Source organism: Neolamprologus multifasciatus, chromosome 23 (genome assembly GCF_963576455.1).
Source record: "Neolamprologus multifasciatus chromosome 23, fNeoMul1.2, whole genome shotgun sequence".
Classification (NCBI taxonomy): domain Eukaryota; kingdom Metazoa; phylum Chordata; class Actinopteri; order Cichliformes; family Cichlidae; genus Neolamprologus; species Neolamprologus multifasciatus.
The window spans coordinates 12,008,645-12,034,803 of NC_140460.1; the positions used below are offsets into that span (position 1 = coordinate 12,008,645).

At 42.7% G+C, this 26,159-nt stretch overlaps 4 protein-coding genes across 6 annotated transcripts; 3 read left to right on the forward strand and 1 right to left on the reverse strand.

Annotated features, from left to right (window-relative positions):
• The first annotated feature begins 117 nt into the window (after positions 1-117).
• Positions 118-5,234, forward strand: oaz1a (ornithine decarboxylase antizyme 1a). Its single transcript, XM_085152284.1, is given in 6 exon segments — positions 118-313; positions 3,267-3,333; positions 3,335-3,421; positions 3,514-3,689; positions 3,999-4,084; positions 4,630-5,234. Coding segments are annotated over 6 exon segments (666 nt in total). The 5' UTR covers positions 118-194; the 3' UTR covers positions 4,761-5,234.
• LOC146491133 (inactive tyrosine-protein kinase PEAK1) lies at positions 5,138-14,703 on the reverse strand. The gene is made up of 4 exons (XM_085152273.1): positions 8,577-14,703; positions 8,292-8,416; positions 7,137-7,690; positions 5,138-6,833 (listed from the first exon to the last, which is right to left on the reverse strand). Exons 1-4 carry the CDS (start codon positions 8,639-8,641, stop codon positions 5,763-5,765), a joined length of 1,815 nt encoding a protein of 604 aa, XP_085008399.1. The 5' UTR covers positions 8,642-14,703; the 3' UTR covers positions 5,138-5,762.
• A 461-nt stretch (positions 14,704-15,164) lies between these two features.
• Positions 15,165-18,951, forward strand: LOC146491134 (uncharacterized). Its single transcript, XM_085152271.1, has one exon. It carries the CDS (start codon positions 15,390-15,392, stop codon positions 18,564-18,566), a length of 3,177 nt encoding a protein of 1,058 aa, XP_085008397.1. The 5' UTR covers positions 15,165-15,389; the 3' UTR covers positions 18,567-18,951.
• A 3,620-nt stretch (positions 18,952-22,571) lies between these two features.
• On the forward strand, positions 22,572-24,654 carry org (oogenesis-related gene). Of its 3 annotated transcripts, none has more exons than XM_085152283.1 (6): positions 22,572-22,770; positions 22,894-22,965; positions 23,036-23,255; positions 23,984-24,153; positions 24,351-24,455; positions 24,517-24,654. In XM_085152283.1, exons 1-6 carry the CDS (start codon positions 22,696-22,698, stop codon positions 24,589-24,591), a joined length of 717 nt encoding a protein of 238 aa, XP_085008409.1. In that variant the 5' UTR covers positions 22,572-22,695; the 3' UTR covers positions 24,592-24,654. The 3 variants fall into 3 exon arrangements, with proteins under 3 accessions (XP_085008409.1, XP_085008408.1, XP_085008407.1); XM_085152282.1 differs by having other exon boundaries at positions 22,576-22,770; positions 23,081-23,255; positions 24,534-24,654; XM_085152281.1 differs by having other exon boundaries at positions 22,577-22,770; positions 24,534-24,654.
• Positions 24,655-26,159: the final 1,505 nt, after the last annotated feature.

Sequence of the window (26,159 nt, forward strand, 5' to 3'; positions counted from 1 at the left end):
GAACGCGTTGTTTTATTGTTGCATATTTTATCACACTGTGAAGTGACGGTGCTGAGTAACTGCGTCACATTTCGACGGTAAACGTCAGAGTGACAGAACACGCCTCCGCCAAATACCGCAGCTCCCCGCTTGTTAGCCCAGAATACGGTGACGAGGAGAGGACAGAGGGAGCAGCTGGTGTGGACGCTGGCCGGATGGTTAAATCTAACCTACAGACGATTTTGAATAGTCACTGTTTTGCTAGAGAAAAAGAGAGAAACTTACCCGAGATGCCTGTTATCGAGAAGTCCAGTAATAAACCTGAAAGTGAAAGGTATGTTGTGGTCCGTGTCAGCTGCTCTCAGTGAGCTAAGCTAAGCTACGTTTAAAAACCGCGGCCTAGCTTTCGCATACGCTGTGGGGCGACTAGCACAGCCCTTCATGTTTACATAACAGCGACACTTATTTCAGTTGACATTTCTAGAGAACATTATTAATCACGGGCATCTTATTTCAATTCCATAAAAGATGCATATTAATCACCTTAAAATACACCGCAGTACCGGGATTATGAGCAAAATGTTAGAAGTGACAGCGCTGCTTTGGTAGCTTCACAGATGCTAACGCGTCAGCTAATATGTCAAACGCCACAGGTTCGCGTTATCGATGGCTGGGCTAACGTGTCGTAAGGTTTTCTATTAAGACCTGGTAGCGACTAGAATTGTAATTTATAACATTTTAAAATACAAATTTTGCGTGTTAAGACGCGGAATAAGAGTGTTTTATCGTTACTAGGTGTGTTTCCCCCTTACATTTTAGCGTAGACATTTAAGCTAAATGCTAGCTCTTTAGCATTAGGTAATCTGACGGATGCGTTCATATTTTCGTTCTTGGCAATGAAAATGATCAATGGCTTTGAAACCACGTTACTGTCTTTTTTGATGTGGCTTTTGTGATGTAGAACTAGTACGAAAATTTTTGCGCGGGGTTATATAAAGTTAGCTAACCATGTAGTTAAAATGATGGCTGTATGGATTAATTCGTGGTTTCAGGGATTTTCTTATTTATTTATATATTTTATTTATTTTTATTTTTTTCTTTTCGCCCTTCTGAACCCACGATAAGACACCCAGTAACTTCTGGAAACACGGGTTTCAGGTGGGCGGACAGGGAATACGTTTTACCGACGTTCAGAAGAACCTTTGTAATGTTTTTAATCAGATTCGGTTTGATTTATGCGAGCTGCTGCGGGGCCATTCTTCAGCCAGCCGTGTGCCTATTTGGGTGCAGTTAAAGTACCGATTGACTGGAAGTGAGGAGACTGGTAGGGGTGAATGCCTCGAAACTGGTTGTTAGCGATTAACCCAGTCTGGTGGTCGGTTGTGGTTGCACCACTCGTGCCCTGACAGGATTTGTTGACGCGCTCTGTTTGTGCTGATCTATAGTGTTTGAGGCGCTCATAGGAAATTTCCACTGCGGGGGAGGAGGGACGGAGGGGGGCAGGGTGGGTGCTGTACGGGGAATTTTGGAAGTTATGGCTTACACACAAATCTTGATGTATTTTTGCTTCTCGTGGCAACTAGTTGGTTGTAAGTTGGATATAGTTATGTAATTGTCATGGTTAGATATTATGTATGTATATTATATAATAGTGTTTCTCTTTAAGCCATAGCTTGAAAAAAATGCCTTTATAAATATGCTGACACAGAGCTATCATGTGCGATAAGACTGGTTTAACATCCACAAATTGTAATAATAAAGCATGCATTAAAATAACATCTATTATAGCAGCTAATAGCCTCCCCCCCTCCCAAGGTAAAAAAGTCTGTTACCTTAAGAGAAGGCTAGGCCTTTTCTTTTCATTCTTTTCATCTTTGACCACCTGATTAAATCAAATGTATTTAAACTTGTGTAAATTTAACCCCACATTAAAGACTGTTACCTTTTTAACCTGCTAATTTTTCTTTTGTTGAAAGCCAGAACGTGTTAGGTGAGCTAAAACAAAACCCACATTGCAAATGTCATACTACATTAAAGATACTCACTATAACAGTGCAGGCTAGAACATGAGATTAAAGATGATTCTCTGCTAGATGGATGCATGAGATTTAGTGCAGATGTCCTTTACAATGATGTTCATTTACAACAGACTCTCCTACAAACACTATTCACGGCAGCTGTTTTTATTAAGATGACCCCCAGGGTGTCATTGTGCGGTGCTGCCTACTGTTCACATGTCAGTCTCAAAGAACGCTAAAGGCAGAAACTGACTGAGAACTTCGTGTTCTCTTTAAATCGCAGAGAGGAGGTGTTGAGGGGTTCTGCAAGGATGGCAAGTGGCTTCCTTTCCTAATCTGATTACTGGATTTAGGGAGTAACTGCATTTGGTTAAAATCCCCAATCCTCTGTGAGATCATAAGTTGAATATTACACACTGCGAATGACACTGGTTTCCGCACCTCTGCTCAACATGTAGCGCATTGGTGGCATTTGCGTAAGAGAAGCATGTCTGTGTGTGATGGTGTTTGCGGTGCTGTTTTGTTCCTAATAGAATCCCAGTAAACAGGCCTTTGCTCAAAGCTGTAAATGTATGCAGTCACAGCAAGCTAAATCTGAGGAGTGCTGTGACACAGCGCTGGATTATAACGCCTGTTGAGTATTGTTTATCCCCGTCTCTTAAACTGGAGCTACACAGTGAGTGAAGGGCTAAAGTAGGCTAGTGGCTAGAGGAAAAAATAGCCCGTTCTTCTGGCAGGTTTCCTGTGAGAACCGTGGAACAAGCTTAAAGTGACCGCAGCAGAAGTGTGCCTGACAAACGTTAGCTTTCTGAAGTTTGCTTCCTTTCCCACATGAGCCGTAGCCTCGATGTGTCTTTGTGAGACAAAAGCAAACAATTTCTCATAGTTGGTGGTCAATATTTGACTGAGAGCCGACATAAAATTGCTAACAGTTTAAGTGAGGCATCAGTGATGTGGTGGTGTGACATAAACCACTTCTCCTTTCCGTTACGTGTTCCTCATCCGTCGGCACGTCATGCACGCATCTGTGCTCAACATAGGAACGGTTATTGATTGAACCGGTTCCCCAGTCTTGTGCTTTTGTGTCTGAAGACTCACTCGGGGTTAGCAAATGTTTTACTGCAGTATCGCAGATGAGTCACTCGACGGTTCAATGTGTGCTTAACCTGCTGCTCATAAAGAGTTTGGTATGTGTTTGGTAGCAGAATCTTGACTGAATACCCAGCTCATGATGGCTCCCTCTGTGTGTGCGTTTGTTTCGCTATCCAGTATCTCCAGTCCTTTGAGGTGCTCCCGCTGTTGCAGTAACCCGTGTCCGGGGCCTCTGTGGTGCTCCTGATGCCCCTCTCCCACCCCTGAAGATCCCAGGTGGGCGAGGGAATGACCAACGGGATCGCAATCTTTCAGCTAAGCTGTTCTATTCTGTAAGTGATGAAAGCTTAAAAAGAAATACAGAAATTTCCCTGCTGGTATGTGCAATTTCATTTTTAACATAACCTAAACTACACTTTCCCAGGATGCTCAGTTGCTGGTTCTTGAGGAGCCTTCTCCTGCCAATAGCAGAGTGCGCTTCTTACTCTTTGAGCCCCGGCGCTCCGAAGGAAAGCACTGTGTATGGAGGGCGGCGCTGAAAGGAGGAAACCTGTACGTTGAAATCCCTCCTGGAGCTTTGCCCGAGGGCAGCAAAGACAGGTGAGCAGGCAAAACTTGTTTTCAAGTGATTCAAGTAAGAGGAAGTAGACCAGACACTTTTACTTACTGGTAACTGCTAAAGCAGAAACACACATCTACTCATGTTTCCTGATGCAGTATACAGGCAGGTATAATAATATTCACATCCACACTGGAAAAAAAATCTTAAAAGCAAAAAATGGTATTTGGAAAAAAATAAGTAAATAAACAAAGGGCCTCTAATCTTTGGGTGAAATGTGCTCTGCCTCAAATTATTAACAACCCTCTGACAAATCATTAACCCTTCTTGTTTGCTCTGTTTCTTTCCAGTTTTGCCCTTCTGCTGGAGTTTGCAGAAGAGCAGCTGCAGGTTGACCACGTTTTCATCTGTTTTCATAAGAGCCGTGATGATAGAGGTGAGGGTTTTGTTTGTTTTTTCTTTGATGCAAATTAAAACTGTTAACGCTTTGTATAAAATACTGAGCTATATCAGGAAACCGAGTAACGTTTTTGTTGTTAAGCATGTTTTAAATGCATACTGCCTGCAGATGTTATGAACCTCCTCACACTAGTTTCCAGACCTGTAATAAATGTGTGATGTACTGCTCACGACTCCAAATATAAGTAGCACTGGACTCAGGCCAGACTCTTCGTTAAAGAGCTCAGATGTTGCAACACGTGCCGGATGTTTCTGAGCAGTCTTGCTGATTTATCTAATAATTAACTAACTTACTCATGTTATGCAGACTAATGTCCACCGTACCACCACAGATGCTGTTAGTGAACAGTGTGATTATGAAATGTCACGAGTGTGTTGATTCTAACATCTGGTCCAAGTCCATACTGATGTGTTTACAGTGCTGAGAGCTTTTCTCTGCACGGTGCTTTTCAGCACACTCACAGCGGCAGTGTCGTGAGAAAGCCTTGCTGATGACATCTCTCCTTGTGTCGTCCTCCACAGCATCCCTGCTGCGTACATTCAGTTTCCTGGGCTTTGAGATTGTGAGACCAGGTCATCCCCTCGTCCCTTCCCGCCCTGACGCTTTCTTCATGGCTTACAGCATCGAGCGTGACTCTTCAGATGATGATTAAAATTACACCGAGCAGTTACAAATCTTTTTTTTTTTTTTGTTGTTGTTGTTTTTATTTCAATCCACAACCACATCTTTATAATTTTGTTTAGAAAAATGTCATCCAAGCTCAGTATGGTTGAGGTGTGTTTTACCTGCCACGTGCTGTGTTTCATTACGATTTGCACTAGGGTAAGATGTTAATATGTCAGGAATGTAAATCAAGCGACACGTAATATTTGGGCAATGCATCCTTACTGCTGTGATACTTTCCCCGATGTGTAGTGTTGGCTTCCTGCTCGTTCTCTCTAAACCCTCATCATCTCAAATATATTTATGAGTTATATTGAGCTTACTCATGTAATTAGAAATTTAGATTTCAGTTGATTCTCCTGTTGATTTTTTTTTTAATGTGTGCATGATTTTAATTTGTTTCAATACACTTGATAGGGACGTGCATGTTGTAACTGTACTAAATAAAAGTGCTCACCTTAAACTGTGGTTTCTGTGGTGTCATGAAACATAATTACACCCTCTAAAAGGAGAAAGCATTTAGTTGTGTTAGCCAAAGCTAGAGCCAGTAGTAGTTGTGTAAGCTCCTGGCTGCGTTTCATAACGTCTTGATTTGGGATACGGGGAATAAGGTCGATCCCCTTCAGAAAGTCAACAGCTTGCATGAAGTCGCATTCATTTACACACAGTATTTTTGTGAAGGTCTTGAGAACAGAAACCATGCCCCACCTTCACACCTTTTTTTTTTTTTTTTTTTTTTAAACTTGAAACCCACCCAATAACTAGAGAGAAGTAAAGTGTACAGACAAAAACTGACACAAGAGTCAGATGAAGCTGACAAAACAGCCTTTTTTTTAAAACCAGTGGAGTCTTTTTAATAGACTAGTTTTACATTATCAAGTGCAGCACATGAACAGCTGATAAAGGAGAATGCACTGAAGTGGATTATTCCTCAATCTGGACTATTTTTCACTTTCAGTCGGGTGATAACGGCGGACTCCTTTGATATCGACTATAAACTTTGCTCAGCATTCACTCTGTGCCACAGCTCATTGGCCACACTCGCAACTGTTTCAGAGTCTGTAAAGGACAGATACTGCAAGCACATACAGTCCTCCCAGTCCAGAAGAGACCGATCTTCGATCAGCCCCTTTTCGGCCAACTTCATAACCAGCAGCGCCCGCTTGACTGTCAGCCAGTTATGTATAACGGTGGTTGCAGGGCCTCCTTGGTTGAAGATAGAGACGTGTGGGCCCCAGAGGAGCACCTGAAGCATGGCTACCATGTCCACCATCTGAGTCTCGCTGTCGCTCTCAAGCAGAGAGGACAGATGAAGAAGCCCTTTTTGGTAGGAGGATTTGCAAACATCTGGTACTGAACCCGGAGATGTCGCACTTTCATGCCAGCAGGCCTGGATTAAAGCTGTAATTTGAGATTTGATGGAGGTGAGGGGTTGAGCGAAAGTCTGTGGCTTTAGCACCACACGAGGACAGCCTCTCGTCCTCCATAACGTCTGAATCCTCCCTTTTTCTGGAGTGTTTACCCACTCTGTTTCTTCCTTCTCCTCAGAGGCGTCCTTATTCAAGTTGTTTTCTGCCTCGTCCCTCTTCCCATCGGGCCACACTAGAAGGATCTCCTGGGGTTTGAGCTCAGCTGCAGTGCCTCTCTTACTGTATAGATGGTGCGTACCCATTAATATCTGCAGCAACAGAGCACACACCTGTCTATAATAACGCACAGAGTCTGTGCTCTGCAGCGAGCTGCTGTCTTTAACATAATCGTCCAGGCTGGCGTGTGGCAGGTCTCTTTCCACGCTCACGGCCTGGCCTTTCTGGAGGAAAGACTGAACTGTGAGCTTGCAGAGGTTCGTGGCTTCTGCTGCACGCTCAGTGCTGCATCCACCTGGTGGATTAGCAGGAGTGCAGTCTGACCTTGGGTTAGGAGAGCGTGCTGCGGGATCTCGAGTTCCACTGGTTCTGTAGCTGTTGCTGGATGGGAAATAAGTAATAACATCTCGCACGTTGATGTGTGGCGGCTGCCGCTGGATTTGAGCGGAGAAAACCTCATCAGTGTGTTTGTGTACCTGCACAGAGAAGCAGCAATCAAACCACTGAAGTGCCGAGTGATAAATATGTCAAAAAAAGTCGATTCTGCTGCAGCCATGGGTATACTATAGTTCAGAGGAAGCGTTTTTGCCACCACAAGCCATTGTAGCACTTGCAAGTGCCGATAAAGATCATATTTGTTTTACTGGTTGCTATGAGCAACATTCCTACCACTTGGTTTTGCAGACAATTTCAAGGGAAATGTAACAACTACAAATCACAACATGCACACAGAGCTGGTTGTAAACTATGCAAAATGAATATAAGACATGCAACATTACCCTTAAACCGAGCACTCTCTGTGGGAACTTTGGGCTGTGCAGGCTGTAGTAAGTCATGTTTCCAATCTGCTTTGGCTGGCTGCCCTCATGCAAGAGGAAATCCTGAGGCTGGTATGAGCTCACATCCCTTCTAGAGCCCTCTAGCAGATTCCTTGCCTCCACAGTCTGTGCCATGCTTCTAAGAAAGAGTAGATGGCGATGCTGAATCCCATGAGAAACAACCCCCTGGTCGACAAAGCTGTGGAAGATGTAGGGAAGATCTTCGTCCGGAGTGTCAAACGACAGCTGGGAGAAGGACACTACGGAGACAGGACTGATCGTGGATGGTTTAAACTCTTCTAGCTCCTCTGAGAAAAAAAGATCTTGTTTGGGTGCCATCATGTACAGCGGATTGTCAAAGTTCTGGGGGAATCTTTGCAGAGGAGAAAAGGGTGACATGTGAGGCAACGAAGGCACATGGGTGGGCGGGAGGGATAAAGCACGATGTAACCTCTTCTTTGGGACAGGCGGTGGGTTGATATCAGAGTAAAATCTCTCCAGGTGTCTGCACGGATCTGAGCAACACCATCAGAGGAATTAAAGTCAGACAACAACAGCAGGCAAAGAAGGGGAAGTAGTTTAAACACAATACAGAGACACACTGAGGTAAAATAGTTTTGTAAAACAGACAAACTGCTGAAACTGCACTTATGTTTACAAAAACAACACTGACTGTTCATCAGCTGATCGGTAAGGGTTGGCTCAATAAATGGGAATATTTTAAAAATGTACTTCATTATTAATTGTTTAGTAGTAGTTTCTTTTTCTGGTGCAGCCTACTTAATATGAAACTGAATGCATGTGGCCCACAGAAAGTTTGACACTCCTATTTGAGAGGAACTTGCTTGCATAGTACAATCACACCTCCAATGGAGTCATTCAGTATAAGGACATTTACCCTGTTTGCCTTTTCAGTGAAAGTAAAAGTTTTGTGAGGTGACTTCCTCTCGAGTTCTCATGAACTGAAAGGCGAACTGAGAAAAAAGAACCAGATGTAATAGTATTTTTTTTCCCCATCACACTGAGCCATATACTTCAGTAATCAGTAAACCACAGTGCTATTTGCCTAATTTGTTGTTGCAGAGATATTTTGGTGTCATCTTTCTCCAAACCTACCGTAGCGTTGGTGTATGGGGCACTGGGCTGCATTGCAGTCGGTGGGTTCAGGAAAGACATCGTTGTATGCGGAACTTTGATGCTGTGGTACCACAGGGCTGCAGTCAGACTCCACGCTGGAATTCCTGAGGAAATACATGCAATTGCAATATATGCACAGCAAAAGCTGCCTGCTGCTCCATTGTCAGGTTTGGGTGTGGAGTGAAAATATTGTTAAAATTCAACGAAAAACATGTCAAAAGGAGCCATAAAAGTTTCTCCTTCTCACAGAAAGATAATGCTTACCTGTGCTGTTTGACAGGCAGTGCCGGCGGCTGCTCGTCCACTCTGCTGCTTGAAGCAGACGCCATCGGGAATCTAACACCTAACCCGCTCTTCCACTTCTCTCACACTTTGCTTCTGTCACTGAACTGAGTGCATGTGAAGCTCAGGAGGCCAGCTCAGTCAGTATAAAACACTTCCCATCCGCTTCAGTTACTCCCCCTGCTGCGTTTCGCTGCCTCTCACAGTCACACACGTGTAGTCGCACATTTTTAAAGCAAACTTGTGTCTTCTTGAGGCTGCCCTGCTTATCTTTCATTGTAATCGTTTCTAGTTAGACTTTGAGGTTGGCACCGGAAAAGTTATGTCTGTTCTGAGGGCAAAGCTGCTCTCTGAGCTAACCTCAGCTTGTCAAAATGGGGAAGAGCAGTTACAGCAGAGCCCCTTCAGCATGCACTCATTTTTGCTCCCTTCTGTCAGTTGCAGTTGATCTGCATGTGCTGTTTAGGTTTTCTCATGTGCCTGATGCACTTGTAGCTTTCATGCACGCACTGCTCTCTGAAGTACTTGCTACCGCTGGTTTAAATGGAAGGAAAACATATTTGTGCAGGTGGAAACACCAAATAACTGCCTTCTGATAAACATCTGCCGGTGTTTCTGTTGGTGTTCCTTAAACCTCGTTGAATGAATGTCTGGAATATAATCTTAACTTGATCCAGGGATAGTTTACTGATCACAAATACTGACACTACAGTGCACCTGAAGAGAAAGCATTAGTGCAACAGGAAACACAGGAAATTCATATTCATATTCTGATTACATGAATGACTGCAGAAAGTTTAATCTTACAACCGCACGCTGCCAGCACAGAAAAACAACCGTGTGACAGCATCAACACCTGACTACAGGGGACAAGGTTTGATTATTTAGGTAGGCGTGATGAAACGTGTGTGATGCAACTAATAAACGGAGACATGTATGAAACCCTCCTCACATGCACACACATGCACACACACAGGTTGCTGTATGATATTTTAATCTCTGTGTGCAGCTGGTTTCTGCACCATGAAGCTGCCTTAACATAGTCCTATCCCAGAATGCCTCTGGCTAAAAGCAGTTTTTCAGTATCTGTTATATTTACACTCACTGCAGCAGTCAGCAGGTCACTGATAAACACATGTAAAAGCGTGAGTGCTGAATCTCTTTCTGTGTTTTCAGGGAAAGTAACCAGACCAATTTCTTTTGAATTTTCACTTCTGTCTGAGAACTGAAATGAAGAAGGACGCGCACATCAGAGGGTCACAAATACAAATGTGGGTCACGCTGCCTCATTCCTGCCAAACTAACACACCTCAGCTGACATTTAACTTTAAAGCCAGTGTACTTACACAGCGTCAAAACGAGAATGCCCAAAATATCTGAGCTCATCTGGATTAAAATATCTTCCGGTTTGATTTCTTTTAAATCTCCCAACTCAACCCAAAATCCAGATGTCACTGTGCATCCAGTCTTATGTATGCATCCAGAAAAACCACATTTCAAAAAACAAACTCATCTGTGTGTCATAGAATGAAATAAGTATTTGGTCCCCAAGCAAAGCATGAGTTAAGAAACCCTTGTTGGTGAGAACAGCAGTGAGATGTTTCTTGTTGTTGCTCAGGAGGATTTTGGCCCACTCCTCTTTAAATCAATTCAATTTTATTTATACAGCACCAAATCACAACAACAGTCACCTCAAGGTGCTTTATATTGTAAGGCAGACCTTACAATAAGATAAGATAAGATAAGATAACTCTTTATTGTCATTGCACAGTCATACATAGTACAGTAGTACAATGAAATTGGAAAACTGTCCTACGTCGGCACTACATATAACACAACACGACACGATATGACACATCACAACGCAACACAAACAACACAACACAGTATAATAACTTAGTAATAAAAAAAGAAGAATAAGTGTATTTGTATTGCACACTGTTATTATTACAATAATACATACAGAGAAAAACCCAACAATAATATGACCACCTATGAGCAAGCACTTTGGTGACAGTGGGAAGGAAAAACTCCCTTTTAACAGGAAGAAACCTCCGGCAGAACCAGGCTCAAGGAGGGGCGGCCATCTGCTGCGACCGGTTGGGATGAGAGAAACTCTCTGAATCTTTTAGGCTTCTTGCTTTCTAGGTTGCTTTATCAAACACGAAGGTTTAAAGTCTCTTGAAAGTAGAGAAGTTGTCTGTCTCTTGAATCAAAACTGGGAGCAGGTTCTCATTTTACTTTTAAATGTCATACAAACGACAAGTAAACCGAAGAGCTCTGTTGGGATAATAAGGTACCATGAGGTCTGTCTATATGTCTCTTTCTTTTCCCTGTCAGTAAACTCACTGTGGTGTTTTGGATTGACCTGATAAAATGAATAGTTCAGCCTAGAAGTAATGAATGCGTGTTTCTCGGCATTGCTCTGAGACAGGAAATACAAACATCTCTCTTGCATCTGCATAAGGTGACTTTAACCCACGCACAGGGACAACATGCAAACTCCACAGTCAGCACATGTTAAAATAAAGAAAAAAAATAAAAAATTCAACTAATAATATTCAGCTTTTGTTTGTATTGTTATATTGATCAGTGGAGTCCAATTTAAGGAACATACAATAACAACACAATAAAAATACATTCAGATGGACTGCGATATGAACCTCTCCAACTTGTTTTATTTTAATCAACACAGATGTTCTGCATGTCTTTTTTCTTTCATCTCCTCCTGTTTTACTTTCATTAAAGCTGAAACCCCTGTTTGCCACGAGGAACGGCCTAAATCATGCACAGAAACAGCACGGCGGGTGATTTTAAATTTAGATCACCTTTATCTATTCCCGTGTTCAAGGGTCAGCTTTGTGTTTCCCTCGCCCTCGGCTTAGATAAGGGTACTCTGGGCCATAATGATATTTACCTGCTTAATTTCAGTGTGTGGGAGGGTTAAGGACGCATGCTCCAAGGATGTATTAGGCGACCGGCGGTCTCTTCATATGCTAAAGAGCAAGCGCTTGGTTCATCTGGCAGAAGGACGCATTCAGCGCTGCAGGACTCAGGGCTCATAAATACGTGTTCAGCGAGGAAGTGAATAGGAGCAGGCAAACTGAGAGTGACTGACATTTAAGCGGTAGAGGAATCCATTAACCTTAACCTCACGGGTGATGTGGAATATCCTCAGTGAATCTTAAAGGTGATCTTCCTCTGTGCTCAGCTCTAGACTTTGAACTCTTTGCGAAACAAACCACTTCTGCTTTGTGTCTGGTTGTATTAACCAATCATGTCTGAGTTTTAGTTGCATGCAGGTGTACGGACAAACTGTCTCGAAACCTTGTGACGGTGCGATAAGCTTTTAAAAAAATTCTGTGTATTCAATGTGTGCAATGACAAGCAGACAGAAGAGGAAGTGTTTACCAGACGTGTGGTGGGTATACCAGAAGACCTGAAAAAATGTCCCAAAGGGTTCTGAAATTTGGTTAACCAGAACCAGGTGCTTCAATATTAAATCGATATATGAAAGTGACACCAGAGTAGTGACAAAATCTGGTACAATTTAATTAGTTTTCAGTGTTTTACACGGGAGAAAAACTTTTATTTTTACATGCAAATTTAAATAAATTCATAGCATATTTTCTTGGCATTGTTACCACACAGTCAAATATGTAGTGATGTTTCTAATGGCGGGAGATGAAGTGTTTCTTTATGACCTCGTAGAAGCGGGGTTTACGCCTCTCATCTGGTTGCCTTGGTGGTGGAGACGATGAAACTGTGGTGGAGGAGGCAGAAGAAGTCTGTAGTGCTCTCTTAGACTGTGAGTCAGCCAAGTGTTTGGATAGCCTCTTCTCCGGCCCTGACAGGTGGGAGGACTCGCCTTTAATGTCTTCTGTGCTTTTCCCGGGAGCTCTGTTGAGCCAGTATGAATTCTTGTCATCTTTATTTAAGCGGTGCGGGCCTGCTTGGCAGAGAAGTGCCTCCTCGCTCGCTGACTTAAGGTGACGAAGCCGTAGGGGGTGGTGATTTTGGTCAAGTGCGGCAGGGAGAGAGCGGCTTTGCTTGCGGGGTCAAGGCAATGCTGGGTCTCACTGTAGGAGCAAGGAGAGTGCAGCTCCCTCTGAAGGAGAGATCTCCTCTTGGTTAAAGGGTCTGAAGCACACCGCTCAGCTTTGCGCTCTGACCGAACTAAAGCAAAGCTGGAGAATGATGCAGATGACGAGACCGTGGCGCAGGCTGAAGAAACAGAGGACTCTGGCGTCATCTCTGAGCCCCCTTCTCTCTCTTTGTTACTTTCCTTGTCCAGTGATCTGAAGCCAGTCTGCACAGACAGACTTGGAATGGTGAACTGTGGGATGCTGTCAGGAGTCAGGATATTCGGAAAAATGTTCTCATGGGAATCGAAGGACTTTGCGGTGCCGGTAGCCCACAAAAGCGCTTGGATCCCTGCACTGCTGTACCTACGTCCTGTGGGGAAATCATCTGAAGCTTTGCTTCCACTGCAGATAGCTCCAATGGTGAACGTTCTGGTGACGGAATTCTTATTCATGTTTAAATCTCTTTAACCCTCTCTGCAAATAGGCTTGGAGCGTCTGTAGATTTTGAAATAGGAGTGGGGAGAGGCACCTTTTATACTTTTCCACATCCCTTTGTCCTCCAGCAAATGCATCAAAGTGTGCGTAAATGTGACGAAGACAGGTAGCGGAAACAGTATCCATTTAGGGAAACTGTCAAGTATGGAAGCTTAATGATGGGCCTCTTTTTTAAACCTCTTTGTGTGCCAAGGAGCACGCAGGGCAGATGTTGCATTCTGGTAACTACATGAAGGGTTTAGATTTTGAAAAGAAACTTGTTTAACATTTTAAGATTTGCACAGTTTTTTATTTGCAGTGGTGCAGGTGCTATTGCATATTTTATTAGTGACTAATAAAACAGTGAAGAGTACCCGTCGCTCCCTTATAAATTAGATTTTGTAAAATTGCAGCTTTTGCAAAAAAGATGTTTAAAAACAAACAGTTAAGCTGCATATATGTATGGTTTTTACGGTGGCCCCTAGAGACAAAGCACGTACAAACTCCAAAACACATGCAAACTCCAAAACACATGCAAACTCCAAAACACATGCAAACCCCAAAGGACATGCAAATTCCAAAACACAACGGAAGTGCTCCAGGACGCTAGGGGCAGTGTTGAGCTTTTGTTACCTAGTAACTACACAAGCCAGGATGTACCAATGACCAGATTTGGGGTCTGCAGCCTTAAAGGCCGCATTTTAAGGCCGATTACGTCACAGCGACACGACGAAGGCTGTCCCAATTCAAAGGCTGCTCGAAATGCGGCCCTCAAATGCGTCCTTAATAGGGGTGGGTTTTTATAATCGATTTATCGATTAAAATCGATTCTGGCTTGGATAACGTAAAACGATAACGTGACCTATAAATAACTGCAACTTGAATCTGTACTGAGGCTCAGTATTTGACACAGAGTTCATGTTCACTGCTGTAATAGCTAATAATGATTAATATAATAACTATAATATTGGTCATATTATATTTACATTACCAAAGTGATATGACTTTAGTCTCATGAACAACATTAGCTAATTGTTATTTACTAACTAATCTTAAATGACTGTTCAGTACAGAAATGAAGCCCAAAAATCATGTTTTACTGTCCTGTGGTCTCAACCTCAGATAGTTATCAAATCACACAACGCTCTTGTAGAAACAAACAAACAAATGAACAAAATATGTTTTCCTTCATTTCTGTCAAACAAAGTTGTATGACACGTTTCCAGCGGTTAGTATCATGGCAACCTGAGAAGCGCGACAGAGACTAAACCTGCAGGACACCGGCCCTCGAGGCCTGGCGTTGCCTACCCCTGATGTAGACAGTGCTAGAAGCAGTTATGACTTTCTTGCCATATTGGCAGAATAAATGACCTGGAAGCTGTTGCACAGTCTACACCTGTAAACTCCAGGACACGTTTACAAACAATTTTCGTTGTTATTTGCGCTGCAGCTGCAGGTTAGGGTGGAGTTACTGTGTGTGTGTGTGTGTGTTTACAAGTAGTTTTAAACCTTGTGATCCACAAAACAGCATAACAGCAAAAGAAGAATTGACTGCGTTACAGTCAGTGCGGGAACGGCGGCTTTGCTCGTGCGCGATTCATTTGCAGTTTGGACGCACGTGAACATCTCCTGCCCTGATAGCGGCTGGAGGAGGACTATCCTCCGCCTGTGAGCACTTTGGCACGAGCGAGGTGCCCACGGCAGCACCCGCTGCTTGTTGAGAGTAAGAGCAACAAGCGCTTTCACGTCAAAAGTCGTCATAAAAAAGCCTCCAATAACACCAGAAAAAGTCGCCAGATTTGTCGCTGGTCGCTTTTTAGAAAAAAAACGACGTTAAGGGGGTTTGAAAATTCCCTAAATATAGCGACAAAATCGCTAAGTTGGCAACACTGTTTGGACTGTTTTCAGGGTATTTAAAAAAATTCAAAACAAAACAAAACCGTGCGTCTCAATGGGTATATTCTGAGCATGCGCAGAATTACGCACAGCTGTCCTGTGATCCTGTGATCGAACAAAGGATCAAAGGCTCAAAGAGCGCTGACGTCAAATTCGCGGCCACAAAAGTCCTTAAATACCCCCTCTTCACCTTCGCAAACACAGTTTTACTTGGAACATTTTCAGAAACAGCGAGTTGTGTTTTGCAAACCAGAAACCTTTCAGAAAGGGACTATTTTTAAACTTAAACAATTAAGCAAACATTTTTTCTTGTGACACTTTGCATTAAACGTTTAAAGAAATGTCACACGAAACATTTAATAATTCACAGTCTGACAGAGAGATTCGAGAGGAATCACAAAGACTGTATGGGATGATGGAGAAAGAAATATCGGAGCATAGGGAGCTTCAAATGAAAATACAAGAACTCCAGTTGGAGTTAAGCACCCTAAAGCGCAAAAAGAATTATTACAAAAAAAATTACTATCGCTTTAAAAATGAGCGTGAACAGAATAGTACAGATGCGCATGAAAGGAATTTCCATTTTAGGGAAAGCATGGTTGAGCTTGAAAAAGTGACTCAACAGTCAGATGACATCGAGGCTCTAATTGTTGCAGAGAATAAAAATTTGCAAGCAGAGCTTAGAACCTTTCGGATGATGCGCCATGAATTTCAGGAAAAGGAAGCATCTCTGCTTGAGCAGAACAGCAGCATTGCTGCTGAGTTGTCTCAAATTGAAAGTGAGCGAAATGAACAAAAGAAAGAGAACGCAGATCTCAAGGAAGAGAGAGAGAGACTTGAGCACCAAGTGGGAGAGGCTCACCATAAAATAACAAAAAAAGAAGAGATAATAGAAAAACAGAACAGAGAAATAGATCACAAGACAGAACAGATAGTTGAGCTGAAAAAAGAAATATGTATTCTTCAGCGTAGGGTGAGACAGGCACTGGATGAAAAACAGTCACAGGTGGAATCTCTGGAGGCTAAAATGCAGGAACAGGTTAACACCGTTCAGACGATGCACCGTGACTTTCTGGAAAAAGAAGAATATCTCCTCAAGCAGAACAGCAGCATTGCTGCTCAGCTGTCACTGATTGAAAGTGAGAGAAACGAACAACAGAAAGAGAATGCAAAACTCGAGAAAACTTTAGAGACTCTTGAGTGCCAAGGGGAAAATGCTCATATTGAAACAACAACAAAAAATGAGATAATAGAAAAACAGAATAGGGAAATAGTGCAAAACCAGAAACTGATAGCTGAGCAGGTGCAAGAAATATGCAATCTCCAATGTCAGGTGAGACAGGCTCAGGTCGAAAAACAGTCACAGGTGGAATCTCTGGAGGCTAAAATGCAGGAACAGGTTAACACCGTTCAGACGATGCACCGTGACTTTCTGGAAAAAGAAGAATATCTCCTCAAGCAGAACAGCAGCATTGCTGCTCAGCTGTCACTGATTGAAAGTGAGAGAAATGAACAAAAGAAAGAGAACGCAGATCTCAAGGAAGCGTTAGAGAGACTTGAGCACCAAGTGGGAGAGGCTCACCATAAAATAACAAAAAAAGAAGAGATAATAGAAAAACAGAATAGAGAAATAGATCACAAGACAGAACAGATAGTTGAGCTGAAAAAAGAAATATGTACTCTTCAGCGTCGTGTGAGACAGGCTCAGGACGAAAAACAGTCACAGGTGGAATCTCTGGAGGCTAAAATGCAGGAACAGGTTAACACCATTCAGACGATGCACCATGACTTTCTGGAAAAGGAAGAATATCTCCTCGAGCAGAACAGCAGCATTGCTGCTGAGTTGTCTCAGATTGAAAGTGAGAGAAACGAAAAAAAGAAAGAGAATGCAAAACTCGAGAAAACTTTAGAGACTCTTGAGTACCAAGTGGAAAAAGCTCATATTGAAACAACAACAAAAAATGAGATAATAGAAAAACAGAATAGAGAACTAGATCACAAGACAGAACAGATAATTGAGCTGAAAAAAGAAGTATGTATTCTTCAGTGTAGGGTGAGCCAGGCTCAGGACGAAAAACAGTCACAGGTGGAATCTCTGGAGGCTAAAATGCAGGAACAGGTTAACACCATTCAGACGATGCACCATGACTTTCTGGAAAAAGAAGAATATCTCCTCGAGCAGAACAGCAGCATTGCTGCTGAGTTGTCTCAGATTGAAAGTGAGAGAAATGAACAAAAGAAAGAGAACGCAGATCTCAAGGAAACGTTAGAGAGACTTGAGCACCAAGTGGAAAAAGCTCATATTGAAACAACAACAAAAAAAGAGATAATAGAAAAACAGAATAGAGAAATAGATCACAAGACAGAACAGATAATTGAGCTGAAAAAAGAAATATGTATTCTTCAGTGTAGGGTGAGACAGGCTCAGGACGAAAAACAGTCACAGGTGGAATCTCTGGAGGCTAAAATGCAGGAACAGGTTAACACCATTCAGACGATGCACCATGACTTTCTGGAAAAAGAAGAATATCTCCTCGAGCAGAACAGCAGCATTGCTGCTGAGTTGTCTCAGATTGAAAGTGAGAGAAATGAACAAAAGAAAGAGAACGCAGATCTCAAGGAAGCGTTAGAGAGACTTGAGCACCAAGTGGAAAAAGCTCATATTGAAACAACAACAAAAAATGAGATAATAGAAAAACAGAATAGAGAAATAGATCACAAGACAGAACAGATAATTGAGCTGAAAAAAGAAATATGTATTCTTCAGTGTAGGGTGAGCCAGGCTCAGGACGAAAAACAGTCACAGGTGGAATCTCTGGAGGCTAAAATGCAGGAACAGGTTAACACCATTCAGACGATGCACCGTGACTTTCTGGAAAAAGAAGAATATCTCCTCGAGCAGAACAGCAGCATTGCTGCTGAGTTGTCTCAGATTGAAAGTGAGAGAAATGAACAAAAGAAAGAGAACGCAGATCTCAAGGAAGCGTTAGAGAGACTTGAGCACCAAGTGGAAAAAGCTCATATTGAAACAACAACAAAAAAAGAGATAATAGAAAAACAGAATAGAGAAATAGATCACAAGACAGAACAGATAGTTGAGCTGAAAAAAGAAATATGTATTCTTCAGTGTAGGGTGAGCCAGGCTCAGGACGAAAAACAGTCACGGGTGGAATCTCTGGAGGCTCTGCAGCTGGAGAATTTTGCTCCTGAACCTGAGGAGCTTTTTTTTCTTGCCTTGGAACCACCTCCTGATGTGGTCCCAACACAGGAGAATCTTGGTCTTCAACCTGAAGAGCTTGATTCTCCTGTCTCAGAACCATCTCTTGACGTGGTTCCGACTAGTGGTTCATGGCGTCATGGTGCCAAATGCCTACTTAAAATAGGTTTAGGTGTTGCCGCAGTAGGCCTTATTATACCTGCAGCTTACTGGGGCTTTTCAATGCTTAGCAGTGATTGCCTATTTAACTCTGTCATATTGCCATATTGCTACCTTGCTGATGGATTAGTTCCCTTTTAAAGACTAGTAATGATGGACTGCTTTTCATCCACAGTCCAGTAAACCATACGTTGTTCATGTTAGACAACATGAGCAACATTTAGCTAACTTGTGCTCTCATTTTTCTTTTCTTTTGCCTCTCACCCCCAACCAGTCGTGGCAGATGGCTGCCCCTTCCTGAGCCTGGTTCTGTCAAAGGTTTCTTCCTGTTTAAAGGGAGTTTTTCCTTTCCACTGTGCCTAGTGCTTGCTCACAGGGGATCATTTGATTGTTGGGGTTTAATTTGTTAAAAAACATAACAAATTAGGTGAGGGGTTCACATAATAGAGAGCACAACAAAAACTACAAATTTTTTAAAAATTTGTTAGTTGCAAATAAAAATAAAGAAAACAATTTCTGAAAAACATCTCTTACGGCTCTGTTTATTTGCTTAAATGAACACTTGTATTTTTTGTCATTGAAGAATATACATTGTCTAAAGTATTTGATCATTTTAAAATTAACACTGCGCTGCATGAGATAAACTGTGGCACTGACGGCTGTCGGCCTGGTGAGGGAAAGTTCCTCTTCAACCTCCAAACAGAACCCAGTTTGTTAATCGCAGCATCGCAAAATTAGACACAGCAATTCCTTAGAGTCTGGTTTAAGTCCTAAAATGTAATCTCCTTACCAGCATAGGAGCATCCCACCAAGCATTCACAGTCATTACACTGTATGTACACTATATGTGGAAAAAAAGAAGAAAAACAGAAAGCTAAATAAGAAATGCTGCTATGTAGTAGAAGGTTGTTGACAGTAGCAAGCTACAGGTCTCTCAATATTGCTCTCCCTGAGAACCCTGTGCATTCCACAGCTAGGTTTAAGGTATTCCCAGGTATTAGAATTCTACATATTTTTAAGTATAGTGACATAGGTAAGTTGATTAGAGCAGCGGTCCCCAACCTTTTTTGCGCCACGGACCGGTTTATGCCCGACAATATTTTCATGGACCGGCCTTTAAGGTGTCGTACACAAATACAACAAAATAAAACTCGTACCGGTACCGAAGAAAAGAAAATTTATTCATAACACACGTGAAAAGACCAAGGAAAACCGAGTAAACGATAAAAACGATAACAAAATAACGCTGAAAACCGATAAAAACCCTGAAAACTATACATTTCACACCTGAGCCTCAACTCTCGCGGCCCGGTACCAAACGACTTATGGACCGGTACCGGTCTGAGGCCCGGGGGTTGGGGACCGCTGGATTAGGGTGACCAAACGTCCTCTTTTCCCCGGACATGTCCACTTTTCACGTTCCGTCCGGAGCGTCTGGGGCGATTTTCGAGAATAATAAAAATGTCTTTAAGTCTGAGGTCATTGCCCATGTCTGGGCTCAAACTCTGCTGCAAGTCCCTAAGTCAAATGATCACTGCAGCTTTACTGAGAGTTAAAAACTGTCTAAATTCTCTCATCTGTAATAAAATGATCAGTGTGGCTGCTCTACCAGGCGTAACAATTAAGTTTAACATCCAGACATCCATGAAAACACAATTTAACGGAGTTAGAAGTTAGCAGGGAGTTAGCTCGCTACTAGGGGTGGGTTTTTATAATCGATTTATCGATTAAAATCGATTCTGGCTTGGATAACGTAAAATCGATTCATTAAAATCCTGAATCGATTTTTTAATATAAATTTATTTTGCCCGAAATGCCAGAATCTCTGGTGAAATCTCACAAAATTTCAACAACCACCAAACAGCTAAGACAGTAAATGAGAGCAGGAACACGGATTCTGCACAAAGACTTAAACACACAGCGCAACCGCGGATCAGAATCAGTGAGATGTTGCCTTTCTCACAGTCGGGGCTGAAAGCCGATCTGTCGGCGGTCCGCGCTTTGTGTTCACGCCCTTTATGCGCTGATTCTAAAGCTGTTAGTTTTATCTCTCTCCAAACAATATTGACCGAACCAGCAGCAAAAGAAGATCCAAACTACGCTTCACATAAACAAAGTCATGAATTCACTCTGACTTTTATTGTTTTGCTTTGACCACGATGCACAGCTCTCTCTCGCATGCTCGCTCTCTTGCGCGCTCTCTCTCCCTCTCTCTCCCTCTCTCTCTCTCTGTTTTCTGCATTATTCGCTTGCTTGTTATGCACAAGTCTACCGTTGTTTACAGCGCTGTCTGCCGATGGTTTTTTTTTTCGTTTTATATACTTCCGAAAATAAAACCTAATTTCTGCCGTTCAATACCCAACAAATTTAAACTTTTTAAAATTATGCAAAATGCAAAACGCTCAGCCGTGTCTCTAATAAAACCGCTGTAACTTCAGAGGTAATGTTCATGTGTTGATTAATGGTTTTCTTTCGTTTTTGATCTACTGCAGAAATTTTTTATAAAATCCCAGAACAGGAAAATCACCTTCATGTTTTTCTGTGTTTTATCTTCAGCTACTTTGACACAAAGGCATCTGCTGTGACGCTCACACCTTTGATAAAGTCTTGGTGTGTCAGCTTCCTTTTTATAGATACAAAAATATGTAAATGTACTGATCTGAATTATAATATTTCTGACTGTCAAAATTTCCCAGATTCAAATCAAAGTGAATCGAATCGAATTAAATCGAATCGAATCGAATTAAATCGAATCGTGGATCGAATCGATTCGGGACCCTGTGAATCGGAATTGAATCGATTCTAGAAATCAGTGACGATACCCAGCCCTACTCGCTACCGTCCCATACAGACAAACTTGCCGTTTATTTTGCAAATCGAGCTCAACACTGCCCCTAGTGTCCTGGAGCACTTCCGTTGTGTTTTGGAATTTGCATGTGTTTTGGAGTTTGCATGTGTTTTGGAGTTTGCATGTGTTTTGGAGTTTGCAAGTGTTTTGGAGTTTGCAAGTGTTTTGGAGTTTGCATGTGATTTGGAGTTTGCAAGTGTTTTGGAGTTTGCAAGTGTTTTGGAGTTTGTACGTGCTTTGTCTCTAGGGGCCACCGTAAAGGGGCCACCGTAGGTTATGTATGAATTACTACAAAGTAAATATTTATCTGTGATATTTAAAAAGTTCTAGGAAACTGTTCTGTTGATTAATAAACTGTAAAACCCACCATAAGTGGGGCTAATTTTAGCTGATACATCGGTATCTACAATTATAATGGCCGATAAATGAAAATGAAAACACAAACACTTGTATTTTATGATTGTTGATGTTGGAATGTTTGTCCACCAGAGGGCGCTCTGCAACGTCCCTGTTGGTAAAACAGCACACACAGGTCACCCAGCTGATCTGATCAGAGGTGGGCAGAAAGCAAGCTTCTGTGACAATAAAACATTTTCTTAGAAAATAACTTTATATTACAAATGTTAGCCTTCTCCTTCTTTCAGCTGCTCTATTCAGGACTCACCACAGTGCTTCACCTGCCTCCATCACACCCCATCTTTGACATCCAACCTTCTGCACTGTCCCTACATTTAGAGTCCCCAATCTTACATCCACTCTTCTACCAACAGTAGCACAGTTCCCTGCAGTCTGGAGGCAGTCTTTGTTAACGGGGCCAGTATGGTTTATTCCCATCTTTCAAGAACCCGGCCTTCACCCCCTGACCGCTTTATATCAACAGAGATATATGAATAATAAATTTAAAAAAATTAAATAAAATAATACATTTCAACTTTCTAACTAAACTGGGGTTGAAGTAAGTTTTAGCGTTGGTCTTAGACTTAGTAACGTAAAAATAACAAGAAGTTGGTCCCCCGAAAATCAAGCTATGTAGCAGAAATTTTGAGATTACAACCCAAAACTTTGACTTACAGACCGCATGTTTAAGCGCTGATAGAAAACATATATATTTTTTTCAGTTGTAGAGACACGCGTATATTTCATGGCTTCAGAGCACTGCGTTTTAAGTTTTCCATTACCCGTTTGTGATCCCTCCCAGCCCAAACCGTTTTGCCCGCCTTTTTTGGCCTGATGGAGGTTAATTGGCGGGATTTGCTCATTGGCTCGCGCTGATTGCAGCAGCTGCATTTGTCTGCATTGATTGGCTGCAGCGTTGACGCTTCAGGATACATTTCATGCTGTAACTCCTTCACAAGCTATTGTTTCTCAGTTCGTCCTGTGTCTATCGCAGCCCTCCAGCTTCAGGTTTTAGCCCGCAGAAGAATGAGTCTTGAGGGCGTCAGCGAAGTTGTGGAGGTGGAGCGGGATCAGGTCCGGGTCCAGGCTAGCAATACCGAGGTAAAGGAGAGGGGGACTGCTCGCTTCTGCTATCTGCTCGGGTCCTCTCGCACTAGCAGGAAGGCTGTTTGTGTTTTTGTTTTGTTTTGTTTTTTTTCACCGGTCGTGTCTCCTTACCTGCAGGACAGAGTTGTGAGGAGAGACGGGGTGCTTCCCTCCTTGCTGCGCGGCCTCTTCTGGCCCTTTGGCATCGTTGTACGTAGCTGACAAAGTTACACCCCTCTCTTCCTGCTTTTAGCTAAAGTAACATTGCTCTGATTTGCAGGTGCGTGCATACCGCGGCTTTTGGTGGGTGCTGGGCTTACGGCAGACGAAGGAAAACGTCCTCGTTAACCCCACTGTTTCCAGCCCTGGGCGCCAGAGCCTCACAGGCCGCAAGCGCCTGAGCCGGGTCACCCGCCTGCTGCTGTCCGTCCTGCCCCGCTGGATGCAGAGTGCCCTCGGTTATCCGGTGTCCAGCAGAATCGGACTGTCCCTGTCCCCAGGTAGGTGCATGTTTATTTTGTCGAATAATATGAACAGGACACGGACTGATACCACTGACACACTGTTCAGACATGGCTGATACTTAAAATAAGTCAGTGGAGACAATTGGATGACAGTTTGTGACATTAGTAGAGAAAACCATTTGAAAATGGGGCCAAATGTACTTGTACTGGCTCTACGTTTACCTTTGAGACTCTTTAACTGATAATGTGAATAACTGCTGGCTTGCAGCTTTGCCTACAGATTATTTCAGTTTTAGAGTTACTGAGGGACTCTGTTTTACTGCTGAATTGCTCAAACAGTTTGTTTCATGATTATTCTAAACAATGTTTATCTGAACCTCTTGTTAAAAAGCTGATTGACTAAGCAGCCTTATGTCTAATAAAAAGTTGTCTGGCCTTCTGCAGCCACTTACTGAACAAAACCTAAGAATTTCAGACACTTGTGGCAAGTTCAGTTTACTTTCACTAGGTATTCATTCTTTGATCCTGAAGTTTATAAGTGTTATATTGTTGTTTGTACTTAAGTAGTGTTTGGATGTGCCATACAGTATATGGAACTTATGATTGTACTGTTGTCCCCTCTGAGCAGGACACTCTTGTACATGATTTAATTAAAGTGTTTTTCTCCTGCTTGAAGGTTTAAATATAAATGAACTTGTGGGTTTTACAGTTTTCTCTGAAATTGAGTGAACACTGCGTCATGAAAGGTCATGCTTTGTGAACAGAAATCAGAGTGTCTCCTGCAAAGCCCTGTGGCAAGGGCAGTAAGAGAAAACAGGATGACGTAGATGACGAGGAGGATGACGATGATGTGGAGGAGCAGCAGACTTGGGTGGAGGCGCTCTCTCAGGAGCTTGCTGACGATGATGGACCTGAGGTTGACCCTGACTATGAGGTTGGTATTGTGGGGGGGAGACAAAGAAGGAAACTTTGCTGTGTATTTTTCTCCCCCATTTTATGCTGAGCTGTAAATTTAAAGTTGTAAAAGTCACTCCAGAGACCACATGCTTGGTTTCTTTAGCCTGTGGCTTTAATTTTAGTTACAGACATGAAGTGCATCTTAAAACATGGCCGCTTCCTTTCTTTTTAAAGCCCAGCTCTGTAGAGACGGAGAGTGAAGAATACCGCTCGCACAATGACACAGAAAGTGACCTTGAGGTTTCGGAGAAGGGTGTCGTCATTGACGACGTGAACACGGTGAGCTGAGTGGCGGCACGGTTCTGTAAATGAATTATGTTGAACGGCTGAATCAGCTCAGCTTTCTTGTCTCTACAGGGAGCTGATGTGCCCACTCCTGAAGTCTCCTGCCCTGCTGTTTAGCGTGTCATATTGAGTGTCTTTGTTCCAGGTTCCTGTATGTTTATATTTCATAATTCAATAAAACTTTATCCCTTTGCCTCGGCCTGCTTGTGTGTTACCACTAGATGGCAGTAGTGCTACATAAAACTAGAGTTGGGAGCATAAGGGGAACTGGACTTCAGCTTGGACATGTTACTGTTCATGTACGACACAACATGAACACAAACTTTGCAGGTTTGCAAATGTTCTGCACTAAATTTGAAAAATATTAGTAGGGTAGGTTTTCTGCAGCTGGTAGCTTGCACTTAAAAGATGCTCACACTTGTCTTCAAATCTTTCAGCCTCATGTTGATGTCGTATCTGTAAACATCTAAGGCGCTTCAGTTGTGCAGGTGTATTTTAAAATATTTCTCCTTTACAAGATCAGTGCTCAACATTGCAAGCAATAATGGGCAAGCTGAAGGTTGAGGGCTCTGGAATCATTGTGCTAGAGTCTTTCATATAGGACTCGCCACGAGTGAGGTTCTGATCAGCCTTTGAGCTGTCAGCTTAGTTTGTCTTAGCACAAATTGTGTGCAGTCTTACTGTTATGCATGTATTTAAAGACAAGGATTTTAGCTTTGGTTTCAAAAATTCATGTCTGACATTCACATCAAAGGTGTGACACTCTCAAACTGTGATGGCGGATGAACCAGGACTATTTTTGAATTAAAGCAGGTGACTTTCAGCTGTTTGACTCGAGTTCATCCAAGCAGAAAAGTGCTGTTACCACAGCGCTCACATCTGACTGCTGCCGGTGAGGGGGACGGCTGCTGTCATGTGGCTCACAAGAGGCTGATGAGTGTAATTTTCTGCTGCCCACAGAGCCGAACCTCGTCTATCCGTGTGCACGCACGGTCCCTCTGTTTACTGCTGAGTGTGAGGTGTACTTACAGAAGCTGATGGCAGGCTGCTGTGAAGAGCCCTGAAAAACCTCTTGAAAAATGACTGAACTGGTACTTGTTCAACAATCTGCTCCCACGCGGATGAGCTGCCGCTGTACCGATTTTGCATTGTCAGTAATGGGGGAGCAGATCAGCTCGCTAATGGTTTCATTTATTTTTGTGCTTTTGGGTTTTATCCAGTTTTCATTCCCTGAATCGCAGATGAATGCGAACAAGGCTGGAGGAAGGAGCACTCTTCAAAGTAACACTGTGTTGAACTGTTATTGTGCTGTAATTTGAAATGGGGAACTCCGCCTGTTTTCTTCATAAAGGTCACTTATTAGTCATATAAAGAATTCACTTTGGAAAACAACTGAATTCTTGCTCTTTCAGTTTCAGTGTCTGCTTTGATGAGGGAAAGTAAAAAAACCTGACCTGGAAATTTTAACAGACTCGGAGTGCACTGTAGCACACTGAACCCGTGCTAGAAGTGAGGATGTCCTGGCCCTTTCTGCTCTGATTTTTGCCTCTGTTTCAGGGTGTCCCTCACGTCTCACCACACTGCTCATTTTTGCAACTGCTCTGGAGCTTTCGGTCATATCACATGATCGTCCTCAACAGATGGTGTTTACGCAATTGTTGAATTATTTTCTGAGCACTTGAAAGACCAATGATCCAA